At 47.9% G+C, this 27,217-nt stretch overlaps 1 protein-coding gene across 3 annotated transcripts in view; it reads right to left on the bottom strand.

The window, feature by feature from the left end:
- kank1a (KN motif and ankyrin repeat domains 1a) overlaps positions 1–27,217 on the bottom strand; it is a 134,580-nt gene that overhangs the window by 30,694 nt on the left and 76,669 nt on the right. For all 3 annotated transcript variants that reach the window (XM_065026938.1, XM_065026940.1, XM_065026939.1), the window contains exons 3-4: positions 8,931–11,211; positions 8,312–8,796 (exon numbers count right to left, since the gene is read on the bottom strand). In XM_065026938.1, coding sequence (XP_064883010.1) covers positions 8,312–8,796; positions 8,931–11,211 — 2,766 coding nt within the window. The remainder of the gene's footprint in view (positions 1–8,311; positions 8,797–8,930; positions 11,212–27,217) is intronic.

Genomic DNA, 27,217 nt, shown 5'->3' with positions numbered 1-27,217 from the left:
GCTCATTAATCACAAAACCCACTAATATTGCCAACTACTTTAAGCAAACCAAGACAGTCGTGAAGAGGGCACGACAAAACCTATTCCCCCTCAGGAGACTGAAAAGATTTGGTATGGGTCCTCAGATCCTCAAAAGGTTTTACAGATGCACCATCGAGAGCATCCTGACGGGTTGCATCACTGCCTAGTATGGCAACTGCTCGGCCTCCGACCGCAAGGCACTACAGAGCCCGGTACATCACCGGGGCTAAGCTTCCTGCCATCCAGGACCTCTATATCAGGCTGTGTCAGAGGAAGGCCCTAAAAATTGTCAAAGACTCCAGCCACCCTAGACATAGACTGTTCTCTCTGCTACCACACGGCAAGCGGTACCAGAGCGCCAAGTCTAGATCCAAGAGGCTTCTAAACAGCTTCTACCACCAAGCCATAAGACTCCTGAACATCTAATCAAATGGCTACCCAGACTATTTGCATTGCCCCCCCTCTTATTACGCTGCTGCTACTCTCTGTTATTATCTATGCATAGTCACTTGAATAACTCTATCAACATGTACATATTATCTCAATTACCCCGACACCGGTACCCCGCACATTGACGCTGTACCGGTAGCCTCCACATTGACTCTGTAACGGTACCCCTTGTATATAGCCTCCACATTGACTCTGTAACGGTACCCCTTGTATATAGCCTCCACATTGACTCTGTACCGGTACCCCGGGTATATAGCCTCCACATTGACTCTGTACGGTACCCCATGTATATAGCCTCCACATTGACTCTGTACCGGTACCCCCTGTATATAGCCTCCACATTGACTCTGTACGGTACCCCCTGTATATATCCTCCACATTGACTCTGTACCGGTACCCCCTGTATATAGCCTCCACATTGACTCTGTACCGGTACCCCCTGTATATATCCTCCACATTGACTCTGTACCGGTACCCCCTGTATATAGCCTCCACATTGACTCTGTACGGTACCCCCTGTATATATCCTCTACATTGACTCTGTACCGATGCCCCCTGTATATAGCCTCCACATTGACTCTGTACCGGTACCCCCTGTATATATCCTCCACATTGACTCTGTACTGGTACCCCCTGTATTTAGCCTCCACATTGACTCTGTACCGGTACCCCCTGTATATAGCCTCCACATTGACTCTGTACCGGTACCCCCTGTATATAGCCTCCACATTGACTCTGTACCGTAACCCCCTGTATATAGCCTCCACATTGACTCTGTACTGGTACCCCCTGTATATAGCCTCCACATTGACTCTGTACTGGTACCCCTGTATTTAGCCTCCACATTGACTCTGTACCGTACCCCCTGTATATAGCCTCCACATTGACTCTGTACCGGTACCCCCTGTATATAGCCTCCACATTGACTCTGTACTGGTACCCCCTGTATATAGCCTCCACATTGACTCTGTACTGGTACCCCCTGTATTTAGCCTCCACATTGACTCTGTACCGTAATACCCTGTATATAGCCTCCACATTGACTCTGTACTGGTACCCCCTGTCTATAGCCTCCACATTGACTCTGTACCGGTACCCCCTGTATATAGCCTCCACATTGACTCTGTACCGGTACACCCTGTGTATAGCCTCCACATTGACTCTGTACTGGTACCCCCTGTATTTAGCCTCCACATTGACTCTGTACTGGTACCCCCTGTATTTAGCCTCCACATTGACTCTGTACTGGTACCCCCTGTATATATCCTCCACATTGACTCTGTACTGGTACCCCCTGTATATATCCTCCACATTGACTCTGTACTGGTACCCCCTGTATTTAGCCTCCACATTGACTCTGTACTGGTACCCCCTGTATATAGCCTCCACATTGACTCTGTACCAGTACCCCCTGTATATAGCCTCCACATTGACTCTGTACTGGTACCCCCTGTATTTAGCCTCCACATTGACTCTGTACCGTAACACCCTGTATATAGCCTCCACATTGACTCTGTACCGTAACACCCTGTATATAGCCTCCACATTGACTCTGTACCGTAACACCCTGTATATAGCCTCCACATTGACTCTGTACCGTAACACCCTGTATATAGCCTCCACATTGACTCTGTACCGTAACACCCTGTATATAGCCTCCACATTGACTCTGTACTGGTACCCCTGTATATAGCCTCCACATTGACTCTGTACCGTAACACCCTGTATATAGCCTCCACATTGACTCTGTACCGGTACCCCCTGTATATAGCCTCCACATTGACTCTGTACCGTAACACCCTGTATATAGCCTCCACATTGACTCTGTACCGTAATACCCTGTATATATCCTCCACATTGACTCTGTACCGGTACCACCTGTATTTAGCCTCCACATTGACTCTGTACAGGTACACCCTGTATTTAGCCTCCACATTGACTCTGTACCGGTACCCCCTGTATATAGCCTCCACATTGACTCTGTACTGGTACCCCCTGTATATAGCCTCCACATTGACTCTGTACTGGTACCCCCTGTATTTAGCCTCCACATTGACTCTGTACCGTAATACCCTGTATATAGCCTCCACATTGACTCTGTACTGGTACCCCCTGTATTTAGCCTCCACATTGACTCTGTACGGTACCCCCTGTATATAGCCTCCACAATGACTCTGTACGGTACCCTCTGTATTTAGCCTCCACATTGACTCTGTACCGGTACCCCCTGTATATATCCTCCACATTGACTCTGTACTGGTACCCCCTGTATATAGCCTCCACATTGACTCTGTACCGGTACCCCCTGTATATAGCCTCCACATTGACTCTGTACCGGTACCCCCTGTATATAGCCTCCACATTGACTCTGTACCGGTACCCCCTGTATATAGCCTCCACATTGACTCTGTACCGGTACCCCCTGTATATAGCCTCCACATTGACTCTGCTCCGGTACCCTCTGTATTTAGCCTCCACATTGACTCTGTACTGGTACCCTCTGTATTTAGCCTCCACATTGACTCTGTACCGTAACACCCTGTATATAGCCTCCACATTGACTCTGTACTGGTACCCTCTGTATTTAGCCTCCACATTGACTCTGTACCGGTACCCTCTGTATTTAGCCTCCACATTGACTCTGTACTGGTACCCTCTGTATTTAGCCTCCACATTGACTCTGTACTGGTACCCTCTGTATTTAGCCTCCACATTGACTCTGTACTGGTACCCTCTGTATTTAGCCTCCACATTGACTCTGTACTGGTACCCTCTGTATATAGCCTCCACATTGACTCTGTACTGGTACCCTCTGTATATAGCCTCCACATTGACTCTGTACTGGTACCCTCTGTATTTAGCCTCCACATTGACTCTGTACCGGTACCCCCTGTATATAGCCTCCACATTGACTCTGTACCAGTACCCCCTGTATTTAGCCTCCACATTGACTCTGTACCGGTACCCCCTGTATTTAGCCTCCACATTGACTCTGTACCGGTACCCCCTGTATATAGCCTCCACATTGACTCTGTACCGGTACCCCCTGTATATAGCCTCCACATTGACTCTGCTCCGGTACCCTCTGTATTTAGCCTCCACATTGACTCTGTACCGTAATACCCTGTATATATCCTCCACATTGACTCTGTACCGTAATACCCTGTATATAGCCTCCACATTGACTCTGCTCCGGTACCCCCTGTATATAGCCTCCACATTAACTCTGTACTGTAATACCCTGTATATAGCCTCCACATTGACTCTGTACCGTAATACCCTGTATATAGCCTCCACATTGACTCTGCTCCGGTACCCCCTGTATATAGCCTCCACATTGACTCTGTACCGTAATACCCTGTATATAGCCTCCACATTGACTCTGTACTGGTACCCCCTGTATATAGCCTCCACATTGACTCTGTACCGTAACACCCTGTATATAGCCTCCACATTGACTCTGTACCGGTACCCCCTGTATATAGCCTCCACATTGACTCTGTACTGGTACCCCCTGTATATAGCCTCCACATTGACTCTGTACCGGTACCCCCTGTATATATCCTCCACATTGACTCTGTACCGTAACACCCTGTATATAGCCTCCACATTGACTCTGTACTGGTACCCCCTGTATATAGCCTCCACATTGACTCTGTACCGGTACCCCCTGTATATAGCCTCCACATTGACTCTGTACCAGTACCCCCTGTATATAGCCTCCACATTGACTCTGTACCGGTACCCCCTGTATTTTCTAAACTGCATTGTTAGGCTTGTAAGTAAGCATTTCACTGTAAAGTCTACACCTGTTGTGTTCGGCACATGTGACAAATAATAACAATTTGATTTGATTCTTTCATTGGAAAGACATGCCAGCAACAAACGCTGACAATACACATCCAAGTATAACTGACCAAATTATGAAAGACAAACATTATTGTTGTCTATCAACAATGACAAGCAACCGGGGTTGAGGATAATAGCGGACGATGTTGCCCCTCCTATTTGCCAGATCTTCATTCTAAGCCTACTAGAGAGCGTGTTCCCTCAGGCCTGGAGGAAAGCTAAAGTCATTCCACTTCCTAAGGATAGTAAAGCCCCCTTTATTGGCTCAAATAGCCGACCATTCAGCCTGTAAGAATCTCTACAGGATCGGTGTCCCACCCTCGGGACTGTTGAGCTAACGTGCGCTAATGTGAATAGCATGACGTTGTAAGTAACAAGAACATTTCCCAGGACAGACAAGGCAGGTCCTACAGGCCCTAGTTTCTACCTTCTTAACAACACTAGCAACAAGGCAGGTCCTACAGGCTCTAGTGTCTAACTTCTTAACAACACTAGCAACAAGGCAGGTCCTACAGGTCCTAGTTTCTACCTTCTTAACAACACTATCAACAGGGCAGGTCCTACATGCCCTAGTTTCTACCTTCTTAACAACACTATCAATAAGGCAGCTCCACTGGATGTCATAAGGTGAATGCACCAATTTGTAAGTCGCTCTAGATAAGAACGTCTGCTAAATGACTTAAATGTAAATGTAAATGTCCTACAGGCCCTAGTTTCTACCTTCTTAACAACACTAGCAACAAGGCAGGTCCTACAGGCCCTAGTTTCTACCTTCTAGTTTCTACCTTCTTAACACACCCTAGTTTTGTCACACCTGGACTACTGTTCAGTCGTGTGGTCAGGTGCAACAAAGAGGAACTTAGGAAAATTACAATTGTCTCAGAACATGGAGGCACGGTTGGCACTTGGATGTACACAGGGAGCTAATATTAATAATATGCATGTCAGTCTCTCCTGACTCAAAGTGGAGGAGAGATTTACTTGATAACTACTTGTATTTGTGAGAAGTGACATGCTGAATGTACCGAGCTGTCTGTTTAAACTACTGGCACACAGCTCAGACACCTTACATACCCCACAAGATATGCCACCAGAGGTCTGTTTAAACACCATACATCAGACACCCGCATACCCCACAAGACATGTCACCAGAGGTCTATTTAAACTACTAGCACACAGCTCAGACACCCATACATACCCCACAAGACATGCCCTCAGAGGTCTGTTTAAACTACTAACACACAGCTCAGACACCCATACATACCCCACAAGACATGCCCTCAGAGGTCTGTTTAAACTACTAACACACAGCTCAGACACCCATACATACCCCACAAGACATGTCACCAGAGGTCTGTTTAAACTACTAACACACAGCTCAGAAACTACCACAACACACAGTCTGTTTAAACTACTAGCACACAGCTCAGACACCCATAAATACCCCACAAGACATGTCACCAGAGGTCTGTTTGAACTACTAGTACACAGCTCAGACACCCATACATACCCCACAAGACATGTCCCAGAGGTCTGTTTAAACTACTAACACACAGCTCAGACACCCATACATACCCCACAAGATATGTCACCAGAGGTCTGTTTAAACTACTGGAACACAGCTCAGACACCCATAAATACCCCACAAGACATACCACCAGAGGTCTCTTCACAGTCCCCAAGTCCAGAATAGACTATGGGAGGCGCACAGTACTACATAGAGCCATAGAGCCATGACTACGTGGAACTCTATTCCACAGTACTACATAGAGCCATGACTACGTGGAACTCTATTCCACAGTACTACATAGAGCCATGACTATTCCACAGTACTACATAGAGCCATGACTACGTGGAACTCTATTCCACAGTACTACATAGAGCCATGACTACGTGGAACTCTATTCCACAGTACTACATAGAGCCATGACTACGTGGAACTCTATTCCACAGTACTACATAGAGCCATGACTACATGGAACTCTATTCCACAGTACTACATAGAGCCATGACTACATGGAACTCTATTCCACAGTACTACATAGAGCCATGACTACATGAGCCATGACTACAACTCTATTCCACAGTACTACATAGAGCCATGACTACATGGAACTCTATTCCACAGTACTACATAGAGCCATGACTACATGGAACTCTATTCCACAGTACTACATAGAGCCATGACTACATGGAACTCTATTCCACAGTACTACATAGAGCCATGACTACATGGAACTCTATTCCACAGTACTACATAGAGCCATGACTACATGGAACTCTATTCCACAGTACTACATAGAGCCATGACTACATGGAACTCTGTTCCACAGTACTACATAGAGCCATGACTACATGGAACTCTATTCCACAGTACTACATAGAGCCATGACTACATGGAACTCTATTCCACAGTACTACATAGAGCCATGACTACATGGAACTCTATTCCACAGTACTACATAGAGCCATGACTACATGGAACTCTATTCCACAGTACTACATAGAGCCATGACTACATGGAACTCTATTCCACAGTACTACATAGAGCCATGACTACATGGAACTCTATTCCACAGTACTACATAGAGCCATGACTACATGGAACTCTATGACTACATGGAACTCTGTTCCACAGTACTACATAGAGCCATGACTACATGGAACTCTATTCCACAGTACTACATAGAGCCATGACTACATGGAACTCTATTCCACAGTACTACATAGAGCCATGACTACATGGAACTCTATTCCACAGTACTACATAGAGCCATGACTACATGGAACTCTATTCCACAGTACTACATAGAGCCATGACTACATGGAACTCTATTCCACAGTACTACATAGAGCCAGATGGAACTCATGACTACATGGAACTCTGGAATTCCACAGTACTACATAGAGCCATGACTACATGGAACTCTATTCCACAGTACTACATAGAGCCATGACTACATGGAACTATATTCCACAGTACCACTTAGAGCCATGACTACATGGAACTCTATTCCACAGTACTACATAGAGCCATGACTACATGGAACTCTATTCCACAGTACTACATAGAGCCATGACTACATGGAACTCTATTCCACAGTACTACATACATAGAGCCATGACTACATGGAACTCTATTCCACAGTACATACATAGAGCCATGACTACATGGAACTCTATTCCACAGTACTACATAGAGCCATGACTACATGGAACTCTATTCCACAGTACTACATAGAGCCATGACTACATGGAACTCTATTCCACAGTACTACATAGAGCCATGACTACATGGAACTCTATTCCACATTACTACGTAGAGACATGACTACATGGAACTCTATTCCACATCAGGTAACTGATACAGCAGTAGTAGAATCAGATTTAAAAAGCAGATAACACACCTTATGGAACAGCGGGGACTGTGAAGCAACACAAACATAGACACATTCATAAAAACACACAATAACATAAGCACTATACACACACGTACACATGGATTTAGTGATGTAGATATGTGGTAGTTGAGTAGAGGCCTGAGGGCGCACACTTAATGTGTTGTGAAATCTGTTGTGAATGTATTGTAATGCTTTTAAAAATCTAGAACTGCCTTGTCAGCAGCTAATGGTGATTCATAAAAATGACAAATACAAACTGTCACCAGGTGAGGGACAGTAATGTTTTATGTGATACTGTCTGGGTTGTGGGTTCGATTCCCACGGGGGATCAGTATGAAAATGCATTCACTACTGTAGGTTGCTCTGGATAAGAGTCTGCTAAATGTTTGAGGCTGTTCCTGTAACAATTCTTAACCTAAACATAAACCTACTAAAACATGAAATAGTATTTATAAAGTTCAGCAGTAATGTTACAACGTGACTGTGTTCCTCTTTCAGCTCAACCCGACTGAGAAGAGAGCAGGCTAACAGTAGATAAATGGTCTGTCTGGTGTAATGACTCAACCTATTAGATATTCTGTGTGGCCTACCTGTAGTGGTGCTGCTGCTATCTCGCTGTGTTCTCAGATCCTCAGCACTGCCATACTTCATGATAGAAGTCAGAGTGTTGACCAGCTGGCTGTTGATAGAACCAAAGTGGGTGAACTGAGAAGAGCAGGGCTGTCCGAAAGCATCCGCTAGCTCACTGTAGTTCTCAGTCAACAGCATCTGTTGTTCCTGAAGTAGCTTCTGAAGCCTCTCTATGTAATGGTCTAGTCCTGTCCCCCCCTCCACCTGCTGGGGCGGTGGTATGGCCTGGGCCTGAGGTGGTACAACAGTCGTCACTGCGATGGTCTCCTGGGTAAGAGCGGTTCCGTCCAGGTGGGAGGGGCCACATGCAATGTTCCGGGTCTTCAGGCCGACCAGGAAGTTAGTGTGGATGCCGACCAGGCCGACGCCCACCTCTTTGGTCTGGGCCGACCATGCTTCCTCCCTACCGCCGTCTCGCTCTGCTGTGTTTCCCACGGCAACAGACCTAACGACGACCACAATAGAAACATTCTTTTCAACTTTTATGTGTTCAAAAAACATGATTTAAATGTATTGTATTATATCCACGTGGTTAAATTGTGTTGTTAAATGGTTAAATGAATCTAATAGAAATAGTACCTGGTTTTGGTCTGTGGGTCTTTGATCAGCCCCTCGCCCACAGCGACAGTCCTTGTGTGATTGGTTAGCGTGCTGGTGTGTTTCTCAGCAGTGTGAAGCAGGGGGGTGTTGGTACAGCCGTCAGCTAGCACCACTGTCTCTGTGTTGGTGTGTTGGCTAGCGGTCTCCAGTAGGGTGCTGGTGTGTTGGGAGGCGGTGTCTGGGGTTACCATGACAGCAGAGTCCGTGGTGGTGCCCAGGACAGGGTTAGTCCCCGTGGTAACCAGCTGTCTGATGGGAGAGACGGTGACGTCTCTAGAACACTCCCCAACGCCCACCGACCTGCTCTCCCTCTCCCTGGCCTCGGTCTCCTGGGCCTGACACAGCTCTAGACTGTCTACTTCCTCATCAGTGTTCACTCCCTGGTCACACAGCCCCACCTCCACCCCCACCCCCTGGTCACACACCTCCAACTGCCTCCCCACACACTGGTCCTGCACCTCTACCCTCTCCTGCACCAGCCACCTCTCCATGGGCAGGTCAGGACCCGAAGCAGTGTGTCTCAGGATGGGTTGACAGGACACCCCTACCCCTACAGTGTGGAGGGTCTCCCCTGTGGAGGCATGGCTGGTCTCTAGATGGTTCCCCACTCCCTGGCTGTGTGTCTGGACTCTCCAGGTCTCTGAGCCAGTGCTCTGGGTGTCTGGCCGCGCCTGGCAGGCCATGCTGTAGGTGTCTGGCCGCACCTGGCAGCCTTTATCAGCCCTCTTCTTATTGGCTCCCCCAGCGGCCTGCAGCTCTAGCTTCAGCTTGGACATCTCCATCAGGTGGGTGGTCTCTCTCAGGTCCACCTCTAGCCGGTAGATCTTCTCCTTCAGGGCCTCGATGGTCTGCTGCTGCAAGTCTAGCTCTGCCTCCATCTCGCTGGTCACGCCCAACATGGCTTCCGTCACGCCCGTCCCAGCACTGCGAGTCTCACGCTGCTCCGTCGCCATTCCGACGTCACAGTAGAAGCGTCGTTGTTGTACCATCGTCATCACCGGCGACTTCCTCTGGGCGACCGCCGTGGCGTCGTTCATGTTCTCATCTGGGCCGACCGCCGTGGAGGTGAGCTGGTTGTTGTTATTGTGGGTGAGAGGGAGGGAGGTCTGGGTCCGCCTGGCCTGGTGAGACCCTTGATCCTGGCTGTTTGACCCCAGGGCTTGGACCTCTGCAGCCAGCCTCCTGAACTCCTCCATCCCCTTGGTACTCTGACTATGGCCCTGACACTCCTGGCCCTCTGGCTCCATGATGTGCAGCTCCTGGGTCTGTAGGGTATGTGTCTGGGTGTCCAGCTGGTCGGCCAACTGGTCAGCACTGCCCACGCTATAGGACCTCTTCCTGAACCCCACCCCCACTATGCCCCCCACCCCCAGCCTTTGGTTCTTCTGACAGGTCATCTGTCTCTTCTCCTCCTGCAGCACGGCTATCTTCACCTGCAGGACAGGTATGGTCTTCACCTTCTCCTCTAGCTCCTTCAGCCTCCGCAGTGCCACCACCATCTGCTCCCGGATGTGCTGCAGGTGAAGTGGAGACACGGTGGTGGCCGGCGTGGTCATGCCCGAGGACATGGGGCTGTGGTGCATAGAGGAACCCATGGAAGTGTAGTAGGGGTTGTACTCTCCACTACCTCCACCCCCGTTGGGAAGCAGGGGGGAGAACAGGGAGGTGCTGGACCCCCCCATCCCTCCGAAGGAGGCCAGGCGGTGGCGAGGAGCAGGGCCAGGGGGTTCGGAGGGGGAGGGGGGCTGCATGAGGTGGCGCTCTTGTTCTAACCTCCTCCTCGTCTCCATCAGGGTCTTCTCAACCTGGGGGTTGAGGAGGGGAGGTTCCCACAGAGAGGGGGGCGGGAGAAGGGGCCGTTGGGGGGCTTCGGCGGGGACGCTCAGGTAGCCCTCGGGGGGTAGGGGAGGAAGGGGAGGGGCATGGGCGTGGTAAATCAGGGTGGGGGGAGGGTGAGGCTGGGGGGAGGGGTAGAAGAGGGGACTCTGCTGTGCCTCTTCACTGGAGGAGGGTAGGGAGCCTGTGGAGGTCCATTCAGCCTGGCCCTGCCCACTGTACCCACTGCCCCCACCAGAGTAACCTCCCCTGGGCACGGGCTCCGCCGTCGGCCGGACAGGCCTGGATTTCCGCTGGATGTTCAGCCTCTTGATGGTGTTGCCACGCTGTATGTCGTCCACATACTTCAGGAAGTCCAGGTCTAGCTGATAGCCATATGGGGGCGTGGCCTCAGTACCCCTGCTGACAGACCTCTCTCCTCTCTCTATGGGAAGAAGAGAAGAACAAAAGGCATTGGAACTAGAGTCATACCAGGAAACACATGTTGCGGTAAATTGGTTCTGTAACAATGACATTACAGGTATGGAACAATAGCTATAAATGGATCAGAGAATTCAATTATTTGAAAAGTACATGACAACTTTAAACCCCAGTGTTTATACATTTATATGGGGCAATAAAAAACCTAGGATCAAGTTTTCCACTCTATCGAACCCTGATTCTAAGGGTGGTCTTGCCCTTCCCTCCCTTCAATTGTACTACTGGTCTGCCCAAATCCGCAACGTAGATTCAGATAGAAGCCCAATCCTGTGGTTCATTGCCCTTAAGCTCAATTATATTCATTTATCACTTTAGTGAAGTGGGCAACATAGCCAAAACCTTTGTGATTTACAGCACCCTACTAGCGAGGAGGGACTAAGAAATACCTGGGCATTTCCTCCCAAATATGTTCTCACTCGCCTATAGTAGGCAACCCAGACTTGCCAAAAGCCCTGAGGGATGCCAACTTTAATCTTTGGCATACTCTAGGAATCAGGACCTTTTCAGACCTATTTCATCAGAAAACCACTACACTGAAATCCTTTCAAGAGCTCTGCAGTGAATTCGACGTGCCAAGATCCCATTTTTAATATCTTCAAATTAGACATGTCATTTCCTCATTTACCTCCAAGAGGAGGTTTAGAACTCAGTTGAATGAAGTTGAAACCCTTCTTGTCACAGCACAATCCATTAAAGGCAAAATATCTTACATCTATAGACTCCTTTCTGAGAAAGGAAGCTCCTCCTTTACTCCTTTGAAAATAATCTGGGAAAAGGACCTTGGTCTGACTATCAGTGATGAGTTATGGGCGGAGGTTTGCGACAGGGTATACTGCTCCTCTACCAGTGTAAAAATGAAAGAATCTAATTACAAATTTTTGTACAAATTTTATTATACTCCTTTGAGACTCCATAGAATGAAAACAGATATGTCTCCTAACTGTAAAAGATGTACCTCTGAATGTGGAACCTATATGCATGTATTTTGGAGCTGTAGGGAGATTGCCAGATTCTGGCAATCTGTACATACTGCTGCACAGACAATACTAGAGGTACAGTTTGATATGACCCCATGTATCTATCTTCTTAATGCCCAGCAGGACTTTGTTCTTGATCCTGACAGAGAAAATTTGCTTATGACTATTACATACTTTGCTAAGAAATGTATTATTCTATTGTGGGCCTCTAATACCCCCCCCTACATTTAAAAGGTGGATTGACCAGATTGTTGACTTTCTTCCTCTTGAAAAGCTCACTTATGACCTCCACAAGAGACAGCCCAAGTTTGATAGACTCTGGTCTCCACTACTCAACTATATTTCAAACTGGACAGAGTGAACGGGGTGACTAGGGAAATGCGCAGATACATGTTGTGTAAGGTACTGTAAAACCTAAAAACGAATTATTGGCCCGTCGTCTCAGCGAATGATTGAAATAGCTGATAAGAACCTTGATAGTGCTGCTGCAAGTGGTATGGGTTTTTGTGTGTTTTTATTTTATATATTATATATATATATATGCACCAAGGAAAATATATAGATTAAGAAAAATAAATGTTTTTACTTGACTTTTTCATTCATTTTAATTGTATTTTAATTTTCAATTTTTTCAAATGTGTTATTATTATTATAATTTTTTTTTATTATATATTTTTTTTAAGCCTGTCACATCTGTGAATGTGGAATGTGTTTTGTATATACATACACACACACACACACACACACACACACACACACATATATACGCACGCGTACTCAAAAAGCCAAACAAAACACATTCCACATTCACAGATGTGATCTATTTATTTTCCTTGGTGCATATATATATATATATATGTATGTAAGGAAAATAAATAGATCACATCTGTGGATGTGGAATGTGTTTTGTTGGTTGATTGAAAAACAAGAAAACTTAATAAAACTTTAAATTGAAAAAAAAAAAAAAAAAAGCTTCAAGTTCCTTCGGCGTGGACATCACTTAAAAACCTGAAATGAACCAAAGTTCAACTTTGGCGTCTGACGGCCTGCATCCCTGCCTGGTACAGGAACTGCCCTCAACCACATGGCTCTCCAGAGTGTAGTGCGGTCAGCCCAATGCATAATCATGGGGCACGCCCCACATGAAAAAATACCACAGTTTACTATAGAAAACTACAGTACTTACTATGGAATGTTAGAGTAAACTGTAGTATACTGTACTACACACTGTAGTATCCATCCATCATGTATAGTACTTGGTATTGAATGTAATACAGTAAATACTACAGTAATATCCACAAAAACACACTTTTTTCACTATAGGAAAAACTACAGTTTTTAATTTGCATCCTTTTCACTCCCCCACCCATAACCGAGAGACCGACATGCCATACTGTGTTCCCTACAGGTTGTAAAAGACAATGAAATCGTATATGCTAAATTATTTTATAATGTGGGGCTGCTTGCCCTCCAGGACATTTAAAGCACTCTGTGTCAAAGGAAGACCAAGAAGATCATTAAGGAGCTCAGCCACCCGAACCACAGTCTGCTCACCCCGCTACCATCTAGCAGACAGAGACAGTACAGGTACATCAGAGCCAAGAGACTGAGACACAGCTTCTATCACCAAACCATCAGACTGTAGAACAGCCAGCCACCCGAACCACAGTCTGCTCACCCCGCTACCATCTAGCAGACAGAGGCAGTACAGGTACATCAGAGCTGGAACCAAGAGACTGAGACACAGCTTCTATCACCAAACCATCAGACTGTAGAAGTCCTATATCGACATAACCTGAAATGCCACTCAGCAAAGAAGAAGCCACTGCTCCAAAACCAACATAAAAAAAGCCAGACTACGGTTTGCAACTGCACATGGGGACAAAGATCACAATGACCCTCATTATGTTTGGAGGAAAAAGGGGGAGGCTTGCAAGCTGAAGAACACCATCCCAACCGTGAAGCAGGGGGTGGCAGCATCATGTTGTGGGGGTGCTTTGCTGCAGGAGGGACTGGTGCACTTCACAAAATAGATGGCATCATGAGGTAGGAAAATTATGTGGATATATTGAAGCAACATCTCAAGACATCAGTCAGGTAATTAAAGCTTGGTCGCAAATGGGTCTTCCAAATGGACAATGACCCCAAGCATACTTCCAAAGTTGTGGCAAAATGGCTCAAGGACAACAAAGTCAAGGTATTGGAGTGGCCATCACAAAGCCCTGACCTCAATCCCATAGAAAATTTGTGGGCAGAACTGACAAAGCGTGTGCGAGCAAGGAGGCCTACAAACCTGACTCCGTTACACCAGCTCTGTCAGGAGGAATGGGCCAAAATTCACCCAATTTATTGTGGGAAGCTTGTGGAAGGCTACCCAAAACGTTTGACCCAAGTTAAACAATTTAAAGGCAATGCTACCACATACTAATTGAATGTAAACTTCTGACCCACTGGGAATGTGATGAAATAAATCAAAAACTGAAATAAATCATTCTCTCTACTATTATTCTGACATTTCACATTCTTAAAATAAAGTGGTGAATCTAACTGACCTAAAACAGGGATTTTTTACTGGGATTAAATGTCAGAAATTGTGAAAAACGGAGTTTTTAAATGTATTTGGCTCAGGTGTATGTAAACTTCTGACTTCAACTGTCGCTGTACTCTCCACATAGCTCATCCTATTATACCTACTACAGTACATACAAGTGTTTACACACCATGTATGTATATTTAGATTCTGACACTGCTCACTCTAATATATCTACTTCAATTGTTAATTTCTTGAATTAGATTTGTTGATTATTTCTGTATTCATATTGTATTTGCTAGACATTCTACAGTAGTAACATAAGCATTTTGCTACCCCTGTTATAACCCCTGTTATAACCCCTGTTATAACCCCTGTTATAACCCCTGTTATAACCCCTGTTATAACCCCTGCTATAACCCCTGTTATAACCCCTGCTATAACCCCTGTTATAACCCCTGCTATAACCCCTGTTATAACCCCTGCTATAACCCCTGTTATAACCCCTGCTATAACCCCTGTTATAACCCCTGTTATAACTGTTATAACCCCTGCTATAACCCCTGTTATAACCCCTGCTATAACCCCTGTTATAACCCCTGTTATAACCCCTGCTATAACCCCTGTTATAACCCCTGCTATAACCCCTGTTATAACCCCTGTTATAACCCCTGCTATAACCCCTGTTATAACCCCTGTTATAACCCCTGCTATAACCCCTGTTATAACCCCTGTTATAACCCCTGTTATAACCCCTGCTATAACCCCTGTTATAACCCCTGTTATAACCCCTGTTATAACCCCTGCTATAACCCCTGTTATAACCCCTGTTATAACCCCTGTTATAACCCCTGCTATAACCCCCTGTTATAACCCCTGTTATAACCCCTGTTATAACCCCTGTTATAACCCCTGCTATAACCCCCTGTTATAACCCCTGTTATAACCCCTGTTATAACCCCTGCTATAACCCCTGTTATAACCCCTGCTATAACCCCTGCTATAACCCCTGTTATAACCCCTGCTATAACCCCTGCTATAACCCCTGCTATAACCCCTGTTATAACCCCTGTTATAACCCCTGCTATAACCCCTGCTATAACCCCTCTAACCCTGTTATAACCCCTGCTATAACCCCTGCTATAACCCCTGCTATAACCCCTCTAACCCTGTTATAACCCCTGCTATAACCCCTCTAACCCTGTTATAACCCCTGCTACAACCCCTACTATAACCCCTGCTATAACCCCTACTATAACCCCTGTTATAACCCCTGCTATAACCCCTCTAACCCCTGCTATAACCCCTCTAACCCCTGCTATAACCCCTGCTATAACCCCTCTAACCCCTCTAACCCCTGCTATAACCCCTGCTATAACCCCTGTTATAACCCCTCTAACCCCTCTAACCCCTGCTATAACCCCTGCTATAACCCCTGCTATAACCCCTGCTATAACCCCTGTTATAACCCCTGTTATAACCCCTGCTATAACCCCTGCTATAACCCCTGTTATAACCCCTGCTATAACCCCTGCTATAACCCCTGTTATAACCCCTGCTATAACCCCTGCTATAACCCCTCTAACCCTGTTATAACCCCTGCTATAACCCCTGTTATAACCCCTCTAACCCTGCTATAACCCCTGCTATAACCCCTGTTATAACCCCTGCTATAACCCCTGCTATAACCCCTGCTATAACCCCTGCTATAACCCCTGCTATAACCCCTCTAACCCTGCTATAACCCCTGCTATAACCTCTGCTATAACCCCTGCTATAACCCCTCTAACCCTGTTATAACCCCCTGCTATAACCCCTGCTATAACCCCTGTTATAACCCTGCTATAACCCCTGCTATAACCCCTGTTATAACCCCTGCTATAACCCCTGCTATAACCCCTGTTATAACCCCTGTTATAACCCCTGTTATAACCCCTGTTATAACCCCTGTTATAACCCCTGCTATAACCCCTGTTATAACCCCTGCTATAACCCCTGCTATAACCCCTGCTATAACCCCTGTTATAACCCCTGCTATAACCCCTGCTATAACCCCTGTTATAACCCCTGCTATAACCCCTGTTATAACCCCTGCTATAACCCCTGTTATAACCCCTGCTATAACCCCTGTTATAACCCCTGTTATAACCCCTGCTATAACCCCTCTAACCCTGTTATAACCCCTGCTATAACCCCCTGCTATAACCCCTGTTATAACCCCTACTATAACCCCTACTATAACCCCTACTATAACCCCTGTTATAACCCCTGCTATAACCCCTGCTATAACTCCTCTAACCCTGCTATAACCCCTGTTATAACCCCTGCTATAACCCCTCTAACCCTGCTATAACCCCTACTATAACCCCTCTAACCCTGTTATAACTCCTCTAACCCTGTTATAACTCCTCTAACCCTGCTATAACCCCTGTTATAACCCCTGCTATAACCCCTCTAACCCTGCTATAACCCCTACTATAACCCCTCTAACCCTGTTATAACCCCTCTAACCCTGCTATAACCCCTCTAACCCTGTTATAACCCCTGCTATAACCCCTACTATAACCACTCTAACCCTGTTATAACCCCTCTAACCCTGCTATAACCCCTGTTATAACCCCTGCTATAACCCCTCTAACCCTGCTACAACCCCTACTATAACCCCTACTATAACCCCTCTAACCCTGTTATAACCCCTGCTATAACCCCTACTATAACCGCTCTAACCCATGTTATAACCCCTGTTATAACCCCTGTTATAACCCCTGTTATAACCCCTGTTATAACCCCTGTTATAACCCCTGCTATAACCCCTCTAACCCTGCTATAACCCCTGCTATAACCCCTGTTATAACCCCTGTTATAACCCCTCTAACCCTGTTATAACCCCTGCTATAACCCCTGCTATAACCCCTCTAACCCTGCTATAACCCCTGCTATAACCCCTGCTATAACCCCTCTAACCCTGTTATAACCCCTGCTATAACCCCTGCTATAACCCCTGTTATAACCCCTCTAACCCTGTTATAACCCCTGCTATAACCCCTGCTATAACCCCTCTAACCCTGCTATAACCCCTGCTATAACCCCTGCTATAACCCCTGTTATAACCCCTGCTATAACCCCTGTTATAACCCCTGCTATAACCCCTGCTATAACCCCTGTTATAACCCCTGCTATAACCCCTGTTATAACCCCTGCTATAACCCCTGTTATAACCCTGCTATAACCCTCTAACCCTGCTATAACCCCTGCTATAACCCCTGCTATAACCCCTCTAACCCTGTTATAACCCCTGCTATAACCCCTACTATAACCCCTCTAACCCATGTTATAACCCCTGCTATAACCCCTGCTATAACCCCTCTAACCCTGCTATAACCCCTCTAACCCTGCTATAACCCCTGCTATAACCCCTGCTATAACCCCTCTAACCCTACTATAACCCCTGCTATAACCCCTGCTATAACCCCTCTAACCCTACTATAACCCCTGCTATAACCCCTCTAACCCTGCTATAACCCCTGCTATAACCCCTGCTATAACCCCTGCTATAACCCCTCTAACCCCTGCTATAACCCCTGTTATAACCCCTGCTATAACCCCCTGCTATAACCCCTGCTATAACCCCTGCTATAACCCCTGCTATAACCCCTGCTATAACCCCTGCTATAACCCCTGCTATAACCCCTGCTATAACCCCCTGCTATAACCCCTGCTATAACCCCTGCTATAACCCCTGCTATAACCCCTGTTATAACCCCTGTTATAACCCCTGCTATAACCCCTGTTATAACCCCTGTTATAACCCCTGTTATAACCCCTGCTATAACCCTGCTATAACCCCTGTTATAACCCCTGCTATAACCCCTGCTATAACCCCTGTTATAACCCCTGCTATAACCCCTCTAACCCTGCTATAACCCCTGCTATAACCCCTGCTATAACCCCTGCTATAACCCCCTGCTATAACCCTGCTACAACCCCTCTAACCCTGCTATAACCCCTGCTATAACCCTGCTATAACCCCTGCTATAACCCCTCTAACCCTGCTATAACCCCTGCTATAACCCCTCTAACCCTGCTATAACCCCTGCTATAACCCCTGCTATAACCCCCTGCTATAACCCCTGCTATAACCCCTCTAACCCTGCTATAACCCCTGCTATAACCCTGCTATAACCCCTGCTATAACCCCTCTAACCCTGCTATAACCCCTGCTATAACCCCTCTAACCCTGCTATAACCCCTCTAACCCTGCTATAACCCCTGCTATAACCCCTGCTATAACCCTGCTATAACCCCTGCTATAACCCCTCTAACCCTGCTATAACCCCCTGCTATAACCCCTGCTATAACCCCTGCTATAACCCCCGATATAACCCCTCTAACCCTGCTATAACCCCTCTAACCCTGCTATAACCCCTGCTATAACCCCTCTAACCCTGCTATAACCCCTGCTATAACCCCTGCTATAACCCCTCTAACCCTGCTATAACCCCTGCTATAACCCCTCTAACCCTGCTATAACCCCTGCTATAACCCCCTGCTATAACCCTGCTATAACCCCTGCTATAACCCCTGCTATAACCCCCTGCTATAACCCCTGCTATAACCCCTGTTATAACCCCTCTAACCCTGCTATAACCCCTGCTATAACCCCTGTTATAACCCCTCTAACCCTGCTATAACCCCCTGCTATAACCCTGCTATAACCCCCTGCTATAACCCTGCTATAACCCCTGCTATAACCCCTGCTATAACCCCTCTAACCCTGCTATAACCCCTACTATAACCCCTGTTATAACCCCTGCTATAACCCCTCTAACCCTGCTATAACCCCTGTTATAACCCCTGCTATAACCCCTGCTATAACCCCTGTTATAACCCCTGCTATAACCCCTGCTATAACCCCTGCTATAACCCCTGCTATAACCCCTCTAACCCTACTATAACCCCTCTAACCCTGTTATAACCCCTGTTATAACCCCTGTTATAACCCCTGCTATAACCCCTGCTACAACCCCTGTTATAACCCCTGCTATAACCCCTGCTATAACCCCTGCTATAACCCCTGCTATAACCCCTGCTATAACCCCTGTTATAACCCCTGCTATAACCCCTGCTATAACCCCTGCTATAACCCCTGCTATAACCCCTGCTATAACCCCTGTTATAACCCCTGTTATAACCCCTGTTATAACCCCTGTTATAACCCCTGCTATAACCCCTGCTATAACCCCTGCTATAACCCCTGTTATAACCCCTGTTATAACCCCTGCTATAACCCCTGCTATAACCCCTGCTATAACCCCTGCTATAACCCCTGTTATAACCCCTGCTATAACCCCTGCTATAACCCCTGCTATAACCCCTGCTATAACCCCTGCTATAACCCTGCTATAACCCCTCTAACCCTGCTATAACCCCTGCTATAACCCCTGTTATAACCCCTCTAACCCTGCTATAACCCCTGTTATAACCCCTGCTATAACCCCTGCTATAACCCCTCTAACCCATGTTATAACCCCTGCTATAACCCCTGCTATAACCCCTCTAACCCTGCTATAACCCCTCTAACCCCTGCTATAACCCCTGCTATAACCCCTGCTATAACCCCTGTTATAACCCCTGCTATAACCCCTGCTATAACCCCTGCTATAACCCCTGCTATAACCCTGCTATAACCCCTGCTATAACCCCTGCTATAACCCCCTACTATAACCCCTGTTATAACCCCTGTTATAACCCCTGTTATAACCCCTGTTATAACCCCTCTAACCCTGCTATAACCCCTGCTATAACCCCTGTTATAACCCCTGTTATAACCCCTCTAACCCTGCTATAACCCCTGTTATAACCCTGCTATAACCCCTCTAACCCATGTTATAACCCCTGCTATAACCCCTGCTATAACCCCTGCTATAACCCCTGCTATAACCCCTGCTATAACCCCTGCTATAACCCCTGCTATAACCCCTCTAACCCTGCTATAACCCCTGCTATAACCCCTGCTATAACCCCCTACTATAACCCCTGTTATAACCCCTGTTATAACCCCTGTTATAACCCCTCTAACCCTGCTATAACCCCTGTTATAACCCCTGTTATAACCCCTCTAACCCTGCTATAACCCCTGTTATAACCCCTCTAACCCTGCTATAACCCCTGTTATAACCCCTCTAACCCTGCTATAACCCCTCTAACCCTGCTATAACCCCTGCTATAACCCCTGCTATAACCCCTGCTATAACCCCTGCTATAACCCCTGCTATAACCCCTCTAACCCTGCTATAACCCCTGCTATAACCCCTGCTATAACCCCTACTATAACCCCTGTTATAACCCCTGTTATAACCCTGTTATAACCCCTCTAACCCTGCTATAACCCCTGTTATAACCCCTGTTATAACCCCTCTAACCCTGCTATAACCCCTGTTATAACCCCTCTAACCCTGCTATAACCCCTGTTATAACCCCTGCTATAACCCCTCTAACCCTGTTATAACCCCTCTAACCCTGTTATAACCCCCTGCTATAACCCCTGCTATAACCCCTGCTATAACCCCCTACTATAACCCCTGCTATAACCCCTGTTATAACCCCTGCTATAACCCCTGCTATAACCCCTGCTATAACCCCTGCTATAACCCCTGCTATAACCCCTGCTATAACCCCTGTTATAAACCCTGCTATAACCCCTGCTATAACCCCTGCTATAACCCCTCTAACCCTGTTATAACCCCTGCTATAACCCCTGCTATAACCCCTGCTATAACCCCTGCTATAACCCCTGCTATAACCCCTCTAACCCTGCTATAACCCCTGCTATAACCCCTGTTATAACCCCTGCTATAACCCCTGCTATAACCCCTGCTACAACCCCTGACAAATACACTTATTTGATATCGTGCTCTATTTTGAACCAACCCATGTCAGGTAATGGTGCACGCTTAGGTGTATAATCCACAACAGACAATCACTGCTACAGGTTCAAACACCACTAAACTGTTTCACATACTTCTGCCAGCGAGGTATGAGAGCGAGAGAGAGCGAGTGAAAGAGAGAGAGCGAGTGAAAGAGAGAGAGCGAGTGAAAGAGAGAGAGAGAGAGAGAGGAGAAAAATAGAAAGAGGGAGCTAATTATTTTACTGAGGAGAGGTTGAGTCAGGCTGAAACTATGTGGCTGTAGAGAAACTATGTTATAACAGACACACACGACGAGCTGCGGTACACAGTGGTAAAGCTATCGTTGACGTTGGTTCATCCGTACGCTGTTTTAAAATTGTTTTAGTACATTGCGTTCTGGCGACAGGGAATGAACAAAAGTAGAGCACACACTAATCAGATCCAGCAGTTTACAGAACACCAACAGGGAGGCTGAGAGAGGGAGGAGGGGAAGGGGAGAGAGGGAGGAGGGGAAGGGGAGAGAGGGAGGAGGGGAAGGGGAGAGAGGGAGGAGGGGAAGGGGAGAGAGGGAGGAAGGGAAGGGGAGAGAGGAAGGGGAGAGAGGAAGGGGAGAGAGGGAGGAGGGGAAGGGGAGAGAGGAAGGGGAGAGAAAGGGAGAGAGGGAGGAGGGAAGGGAGAGAGGAAGGGGAGAGAGGAAGGGGAGAGAGGAAGGGGAGAGAAAGGGAGAGAGGGAAGGGAGAGAAAGGGAGAGAGGGAGGAGGGGAAGGGGAGAGAGGGAGGAGGGGAAAGGGAGGAGGGGAAGGGGAGAGAGGGAGGAGGGGAAGGGGAGAGAGGGAGGAGGGGAAGGGGAGAGAGGGAGGAGGGGAAGGGGAGAGAGAGAGGAGGGGAAGGAGAAATAGGGAGGAGAGGAAATAGGGAGGAGAGGAAATAGGAGGAGGGGGAGGAGAAATAGGGAGGAGGGGGAGGAGAAATAGGGAGGAGGGGAAGGGGAAATAGGGAGGAGAGGGAGGGGAAATAGGGAGGAGAGGGAGGGGAAATAGGGAGGAGGGGAAATAGGGAGGAGGGGGAGGGGAAATAGGGAGGAGGGGGAGGAGAAATAGGGAGGAGAAATAGGGAGGAGGGGGAGGAGAAATAGGGAGGAGGGGAAGGAGAAATAGGGAGGAGGGGAAATAGGGAGGAGGGGAAGGAGAAATAGGGAGGAGGGGAAGGGGAAATAGGGAGGAGGGGGAGGAGAAATAGGGAGGAGGGGGAGGAGAAATAGGGAGGAGGGGAAGGAGAAATAGGGAGGAGGGGGAGGAGAAATAGGGAGGAGAAATAGGGAGGAGGGGAAGGGGAAATAGGGAGGAGAAATAGGGAGGAGAAATAGGGAGGAGAAATAGGGAGGAGGGGAAGGGGAAGGGGAAATAGGGAGGAGGGGAAGGAGAAATAGGGAGGAGGGGAAGGAGAAATAGGGAGGAGAAATAGGGAGGAGGGGAAGGGGAAATAGGGAGGAGGGGAAGGAGAAATAGGGAGGAGGGGAAGGGGAAATAGGGAGGAGGGGAAGGAGAAATAGGGAGGAGGAGAAGGGGAAATAGGGAGGAGAAATAGGGAGGAGGGGAGGAGAAATAGGGAGGGGGGGGAGGAGAAATAGGGAGGAGGGGAAGGAGAAATAGGGAGGAGGGGAGGGGAAATAGGGAGGAGGGGAAGGAGAAATAGGGAGGAGGGGAAGGAGAAATAGGGAGGAGGGGAAGGAGAAATAGGGAGGAGGGGGGAGGAGAAATAGGGAGGAGGGGGAGGAGAAATAGGGAGGAGAAATAGGGAGTAGAAATAGGGAGGAGGGGAAGGAGAAATAGGGAGGAGGGGAAGGGGAAATAGGGAGGAGAAATAGGGAGGAGGGGGAGGAGAAATAGGGAGGGAGGGGAAGGGGAAATAGGGAGGAGGGGAGGAGAAATAGGGAGGAGGGGGAGGGGAAATAGGGAGGAGGGGGAGGAGAAATAGGGAGGAGGGGAGGAGAAATAGGGAGGAGAAATAGGGAGGAGGGGAAGGGGAAATAGGGAGGAGGGGGAGGAGAAATAGGGAGGAGGGGAAGGGGAAATAGGGAGGAGGGGGAGGAGAGAGAGGGAGGAGGGGGAGGAGGGGAAGGGGGAAATAGGGAGGAGAAATAGGGAGGAGAGGAAGGAGAAATAGGGAGGAGGGGGAGGAGAAATAGGGAGGAGGGGGAGGAGAAATAGGGAGGAGGGGAAGGGGAAATAGGGAGGAGGGGAAGGGGAAATAGGGAGGAGGGGAAGGGGAAATAGGGAGGAGGGGGAGGAGAAATAGGGAGGAGGGGAGGGAGAAATAGGGAGGAGGGGGAGGAGAAATAGGGAGGAGAAATAGGGAGGAGGGGAGGAGAAATAGGGAGGAGGGGAAGGAGAAATAGGGAGGAGGGGAAATAGGGAGGAGGGGAAATAGGGAGGAGGGGGAGGAGAAATAGGGAGGAGGGGAAGGGGAAATAGGGAGGAGGGGGAGGAGAAATAGGGAGGAGGGGAAGGAGAAATAGGGAGGAGGGGAAGGAGAAATAGGGAGGAGGGGAAGGGGAAATAGGGAGGAGAAATAGGGAGGGGAGGAGAAATAGGGAGGAGAAATAGGGAGGAGGGGGGAGAAATAGGGAGGAGGGGAAGGAGAAATAGGGAGGAGGGGAAGGAGAAATAGGGAGGAGGGGAAATAGGGAGGAGGGGGAGGAGAAATAGGGAGGAGAAATAGGGAGGAGGGGAAGGAGAAATAGGGAGGAGAAATAGGGAGGAGGGGAAGGAGAAATAGGGGGAGGAGAAATAGGGAGGAGGGGAAGGAGAAATAGGGAGGAGGGGAAGGGGAAATAGGGAGGAGAAATAGGGAGGAGGGGAAGGAGAAATAGGGAGGAGGGGAAGGAGAAATAGGGAGGAGAAATAGGGAGGAGAAATAGGGAGGAGAAATAGGGAGGAGAAATAGGGAGGAGGAGGGAAATAGGGAGGAGGGGAAATAGGGAGGAGGGGAGGAGAAATAGGGAGGAGGGGGAAGGAGAAATAGGGAGGAGGGAAATAGGGAGGAGGGGAAATAGGGAGGAGGGGGAGGAGAAATAGGGAGGAGGGGAAGGGGAAATAGGGGAGGAGGGGAAGGGGAAATAGGGAGGAGGGGAAGGGGAAATAGGGAGGAGGGGAAGGGGAAATAGGGAGGAGGGGAAGGGGAAATAGGGAGGAGGGGAAGGGGAAATAGGGAGGAGGGGAAGGGAAATAGGGAGGAGGAAGGGGAAATAGGGAGGAGGGGGAGGAGAAATAGGGAGGAGGGGAAGGAGAAATAGGGAGGAGGGGAAATAGGGAGGAGGGGAAATAGGGAGGAGGGGAAGGGGAAATAGGGAGGAGGGGGAGGAGAAATAGGGAGGAGAGGGAGGAGAAATAGGGAGGAGGGGAAGGGGAAATAGGGAGGAGGGAAGGGAAATAGGGAGGAGGGGGAGGAGAAATAGGGAGGAGGGGGAGGAGAAATAGGGAGGAGGGGAAGGAGAAATAGGGAGGAGGGGAAATAGGGAGGAGAAATAGGGAGGAGGGGAGGAGAAATAGGGAGGAGGGGGAGGAGAAATAGGGAGGAGGGGGAGGAGAAATAGGGAGGAGGGGGAGGAGAAATAGGGAGGAGGGGAAGGAGAAATAGGGAGGAGGGGGAAGGAGAAATAGGGAGGAGGGGAAGGAGAAATAGGGAGGAGAAATAGGGAGAAGGGGAAGGGGAAATAGGGAGGAGGGGGAGGAGAAATAGAGGGGAGGAGAAATAGGGAGGAGGGGGAGGAGAAATAGGGAGGAGGGGAAGGAGAAATAGGGAGGAGGGGGAGGAGAAATAGGGAGGATGGGAAGGGGGAATAGGGAGGAGGGGAAGGGGAAATAGGGAGGAGGGGGAGGAGAAATAGGGAGGAGGGGGAGGAGAAATAGGGAGGAGGGGAAGGGGAAATAGGGAGGAGAAATAGGGAGGAGGGGAGGAGAAATAGGAGGAGGAGGGGGGGAGGAGAAATAGGGAGGAGAAATAGGGAGGAGGGGAAGGAGAAATAGGGAGGAGAAATAGGGAGGAGGGGAAGGGGAAATAGGGAGGAGAAATAGGGAGGAGGGGAAGGGAAATAGGGAGGAGGGGAAGGAGAAATAGGGAGGAGAAATAGGGAGGAGGGGAAGGAGAAATAGGGAGGAGAAATAGGGAGGAGGGGAAGGGGAAATAGGGAGGAGGGGGAGGAGAAATAGGGAGGAGAAATAGGGAGGAGGGGGAGGAGAAATAGGGAGGAGGGAAATAGGGAGGAGGGGGAGGAGAAATAGGGAGGAGGGGGAGGAGAAATAGGGAGGAGGGGGAGGAGAAATAGGGAGGAGGGGAAGGAGAAATAGGGAGGAGGGGAAATAGGGAGGAGGGGGAGGAGAAATAGGGAGGAGGGGGAGGAGAAATAGGGAGGAGGGGAAGGGGAAATAGGGAGGAGGGGAAGGGGAAATGTGACAAAAACACGTTTACTTGAAGAACAGTGCTGATGCAAAGTTTGGTAACAGAATGTCGGCATAAACACCAACCGTCTTTCTGTTATATATCTGCACTGTTCAAATCAAATCAATCGTATGACACGTACGCCGAATATAACAGGTGTAGTAGACATTACAGTGAAATGCTGAATACAACAGGTGTAGTAGACATTACAGTGAAATGCTGAATACAACAGGTGTAGTAGACATTACAGTGAAATGCTGAATACAACAGGTGTAGTAGACATTACAGTGAAATGCTGAATACAACAGGTGTAGTAGACATTACAGTGAAATGCTGAATACAACAGGTGTAGTAGACCTTACAGTGAAATGCTGAATACAACAGGTGTAGTAGACCTCACAGTGAAATGCTGAATACAACAGGTGTAGTAGACATTACAGTGAAATGCTGAATACAACAGGTGTAGTAGACCTTACAGTGAAATGCTGAATACAACAGGTGTAGTAGACATTACAGTGAAATGCTGAATACAACAGGTGTAGTAGACCTCACAGTGAAATGCTGAATACAACAGGTGTAGTAGACCTCACAGTGAAATGCTGAATACAACAGGTGTAGTAGACCTCACAGTGAAATGCTGAATACAACAGGTGTAGTAGACCTTACAGTGAAATGCTGAATACAACAGGTGTAGTAGACCTCACAGTGAAATGCTGAATACAACAGGTGTAGTAGACCTCACAGTGAAATGCTGAATACAACAGGTGTAGTAGACCTTACAGTGAAATGCTGAATATAACAGGTGTAGTAGACCTCACAGTGAAATGCTGAATACAACAGGTGTAGTAGACCTTACAGTGAAATGCTGAATACAACAGGTGTAGTAGACCTTACAGTGAAATGCTGAATACAACAGGTGTAGTAGACCTTACAGTGAAATGCTGAATACAACAGGTGTAGTAGACCTTACAGTGAAATGCTGAATACAACAGGTGTAGTAGACCTCACAGTGAAATGCTGAATACAACAGGTGTAGTAGACCTTACAGTGAAATACTGAATACAACAGGTGTAGTAGACCTTCACAGTGAAATGC

This window comes from Oncorhynchus nerka, linkage group LG13, assembly GCF_034236695.1.
Source record: "Oncorhynchus nerka isolate Pitt River linkage group LG13, Oner_Uvic_2.0, whole genome shotgun sequence".
Classification (NCBI taxonomy): domain Eukaryota; kingdom Metazoa; phylum Chordata; class Actinopteri; order Salmoniformes; family Salmonidae; genus Oncorhynchus; species Oncorhynchus nerka.
The sequence above is the reverse complement of the archived record's forward strand: the minus strand, read 5'-3'. Positions and strand labels throughout refer to the sequence as shown.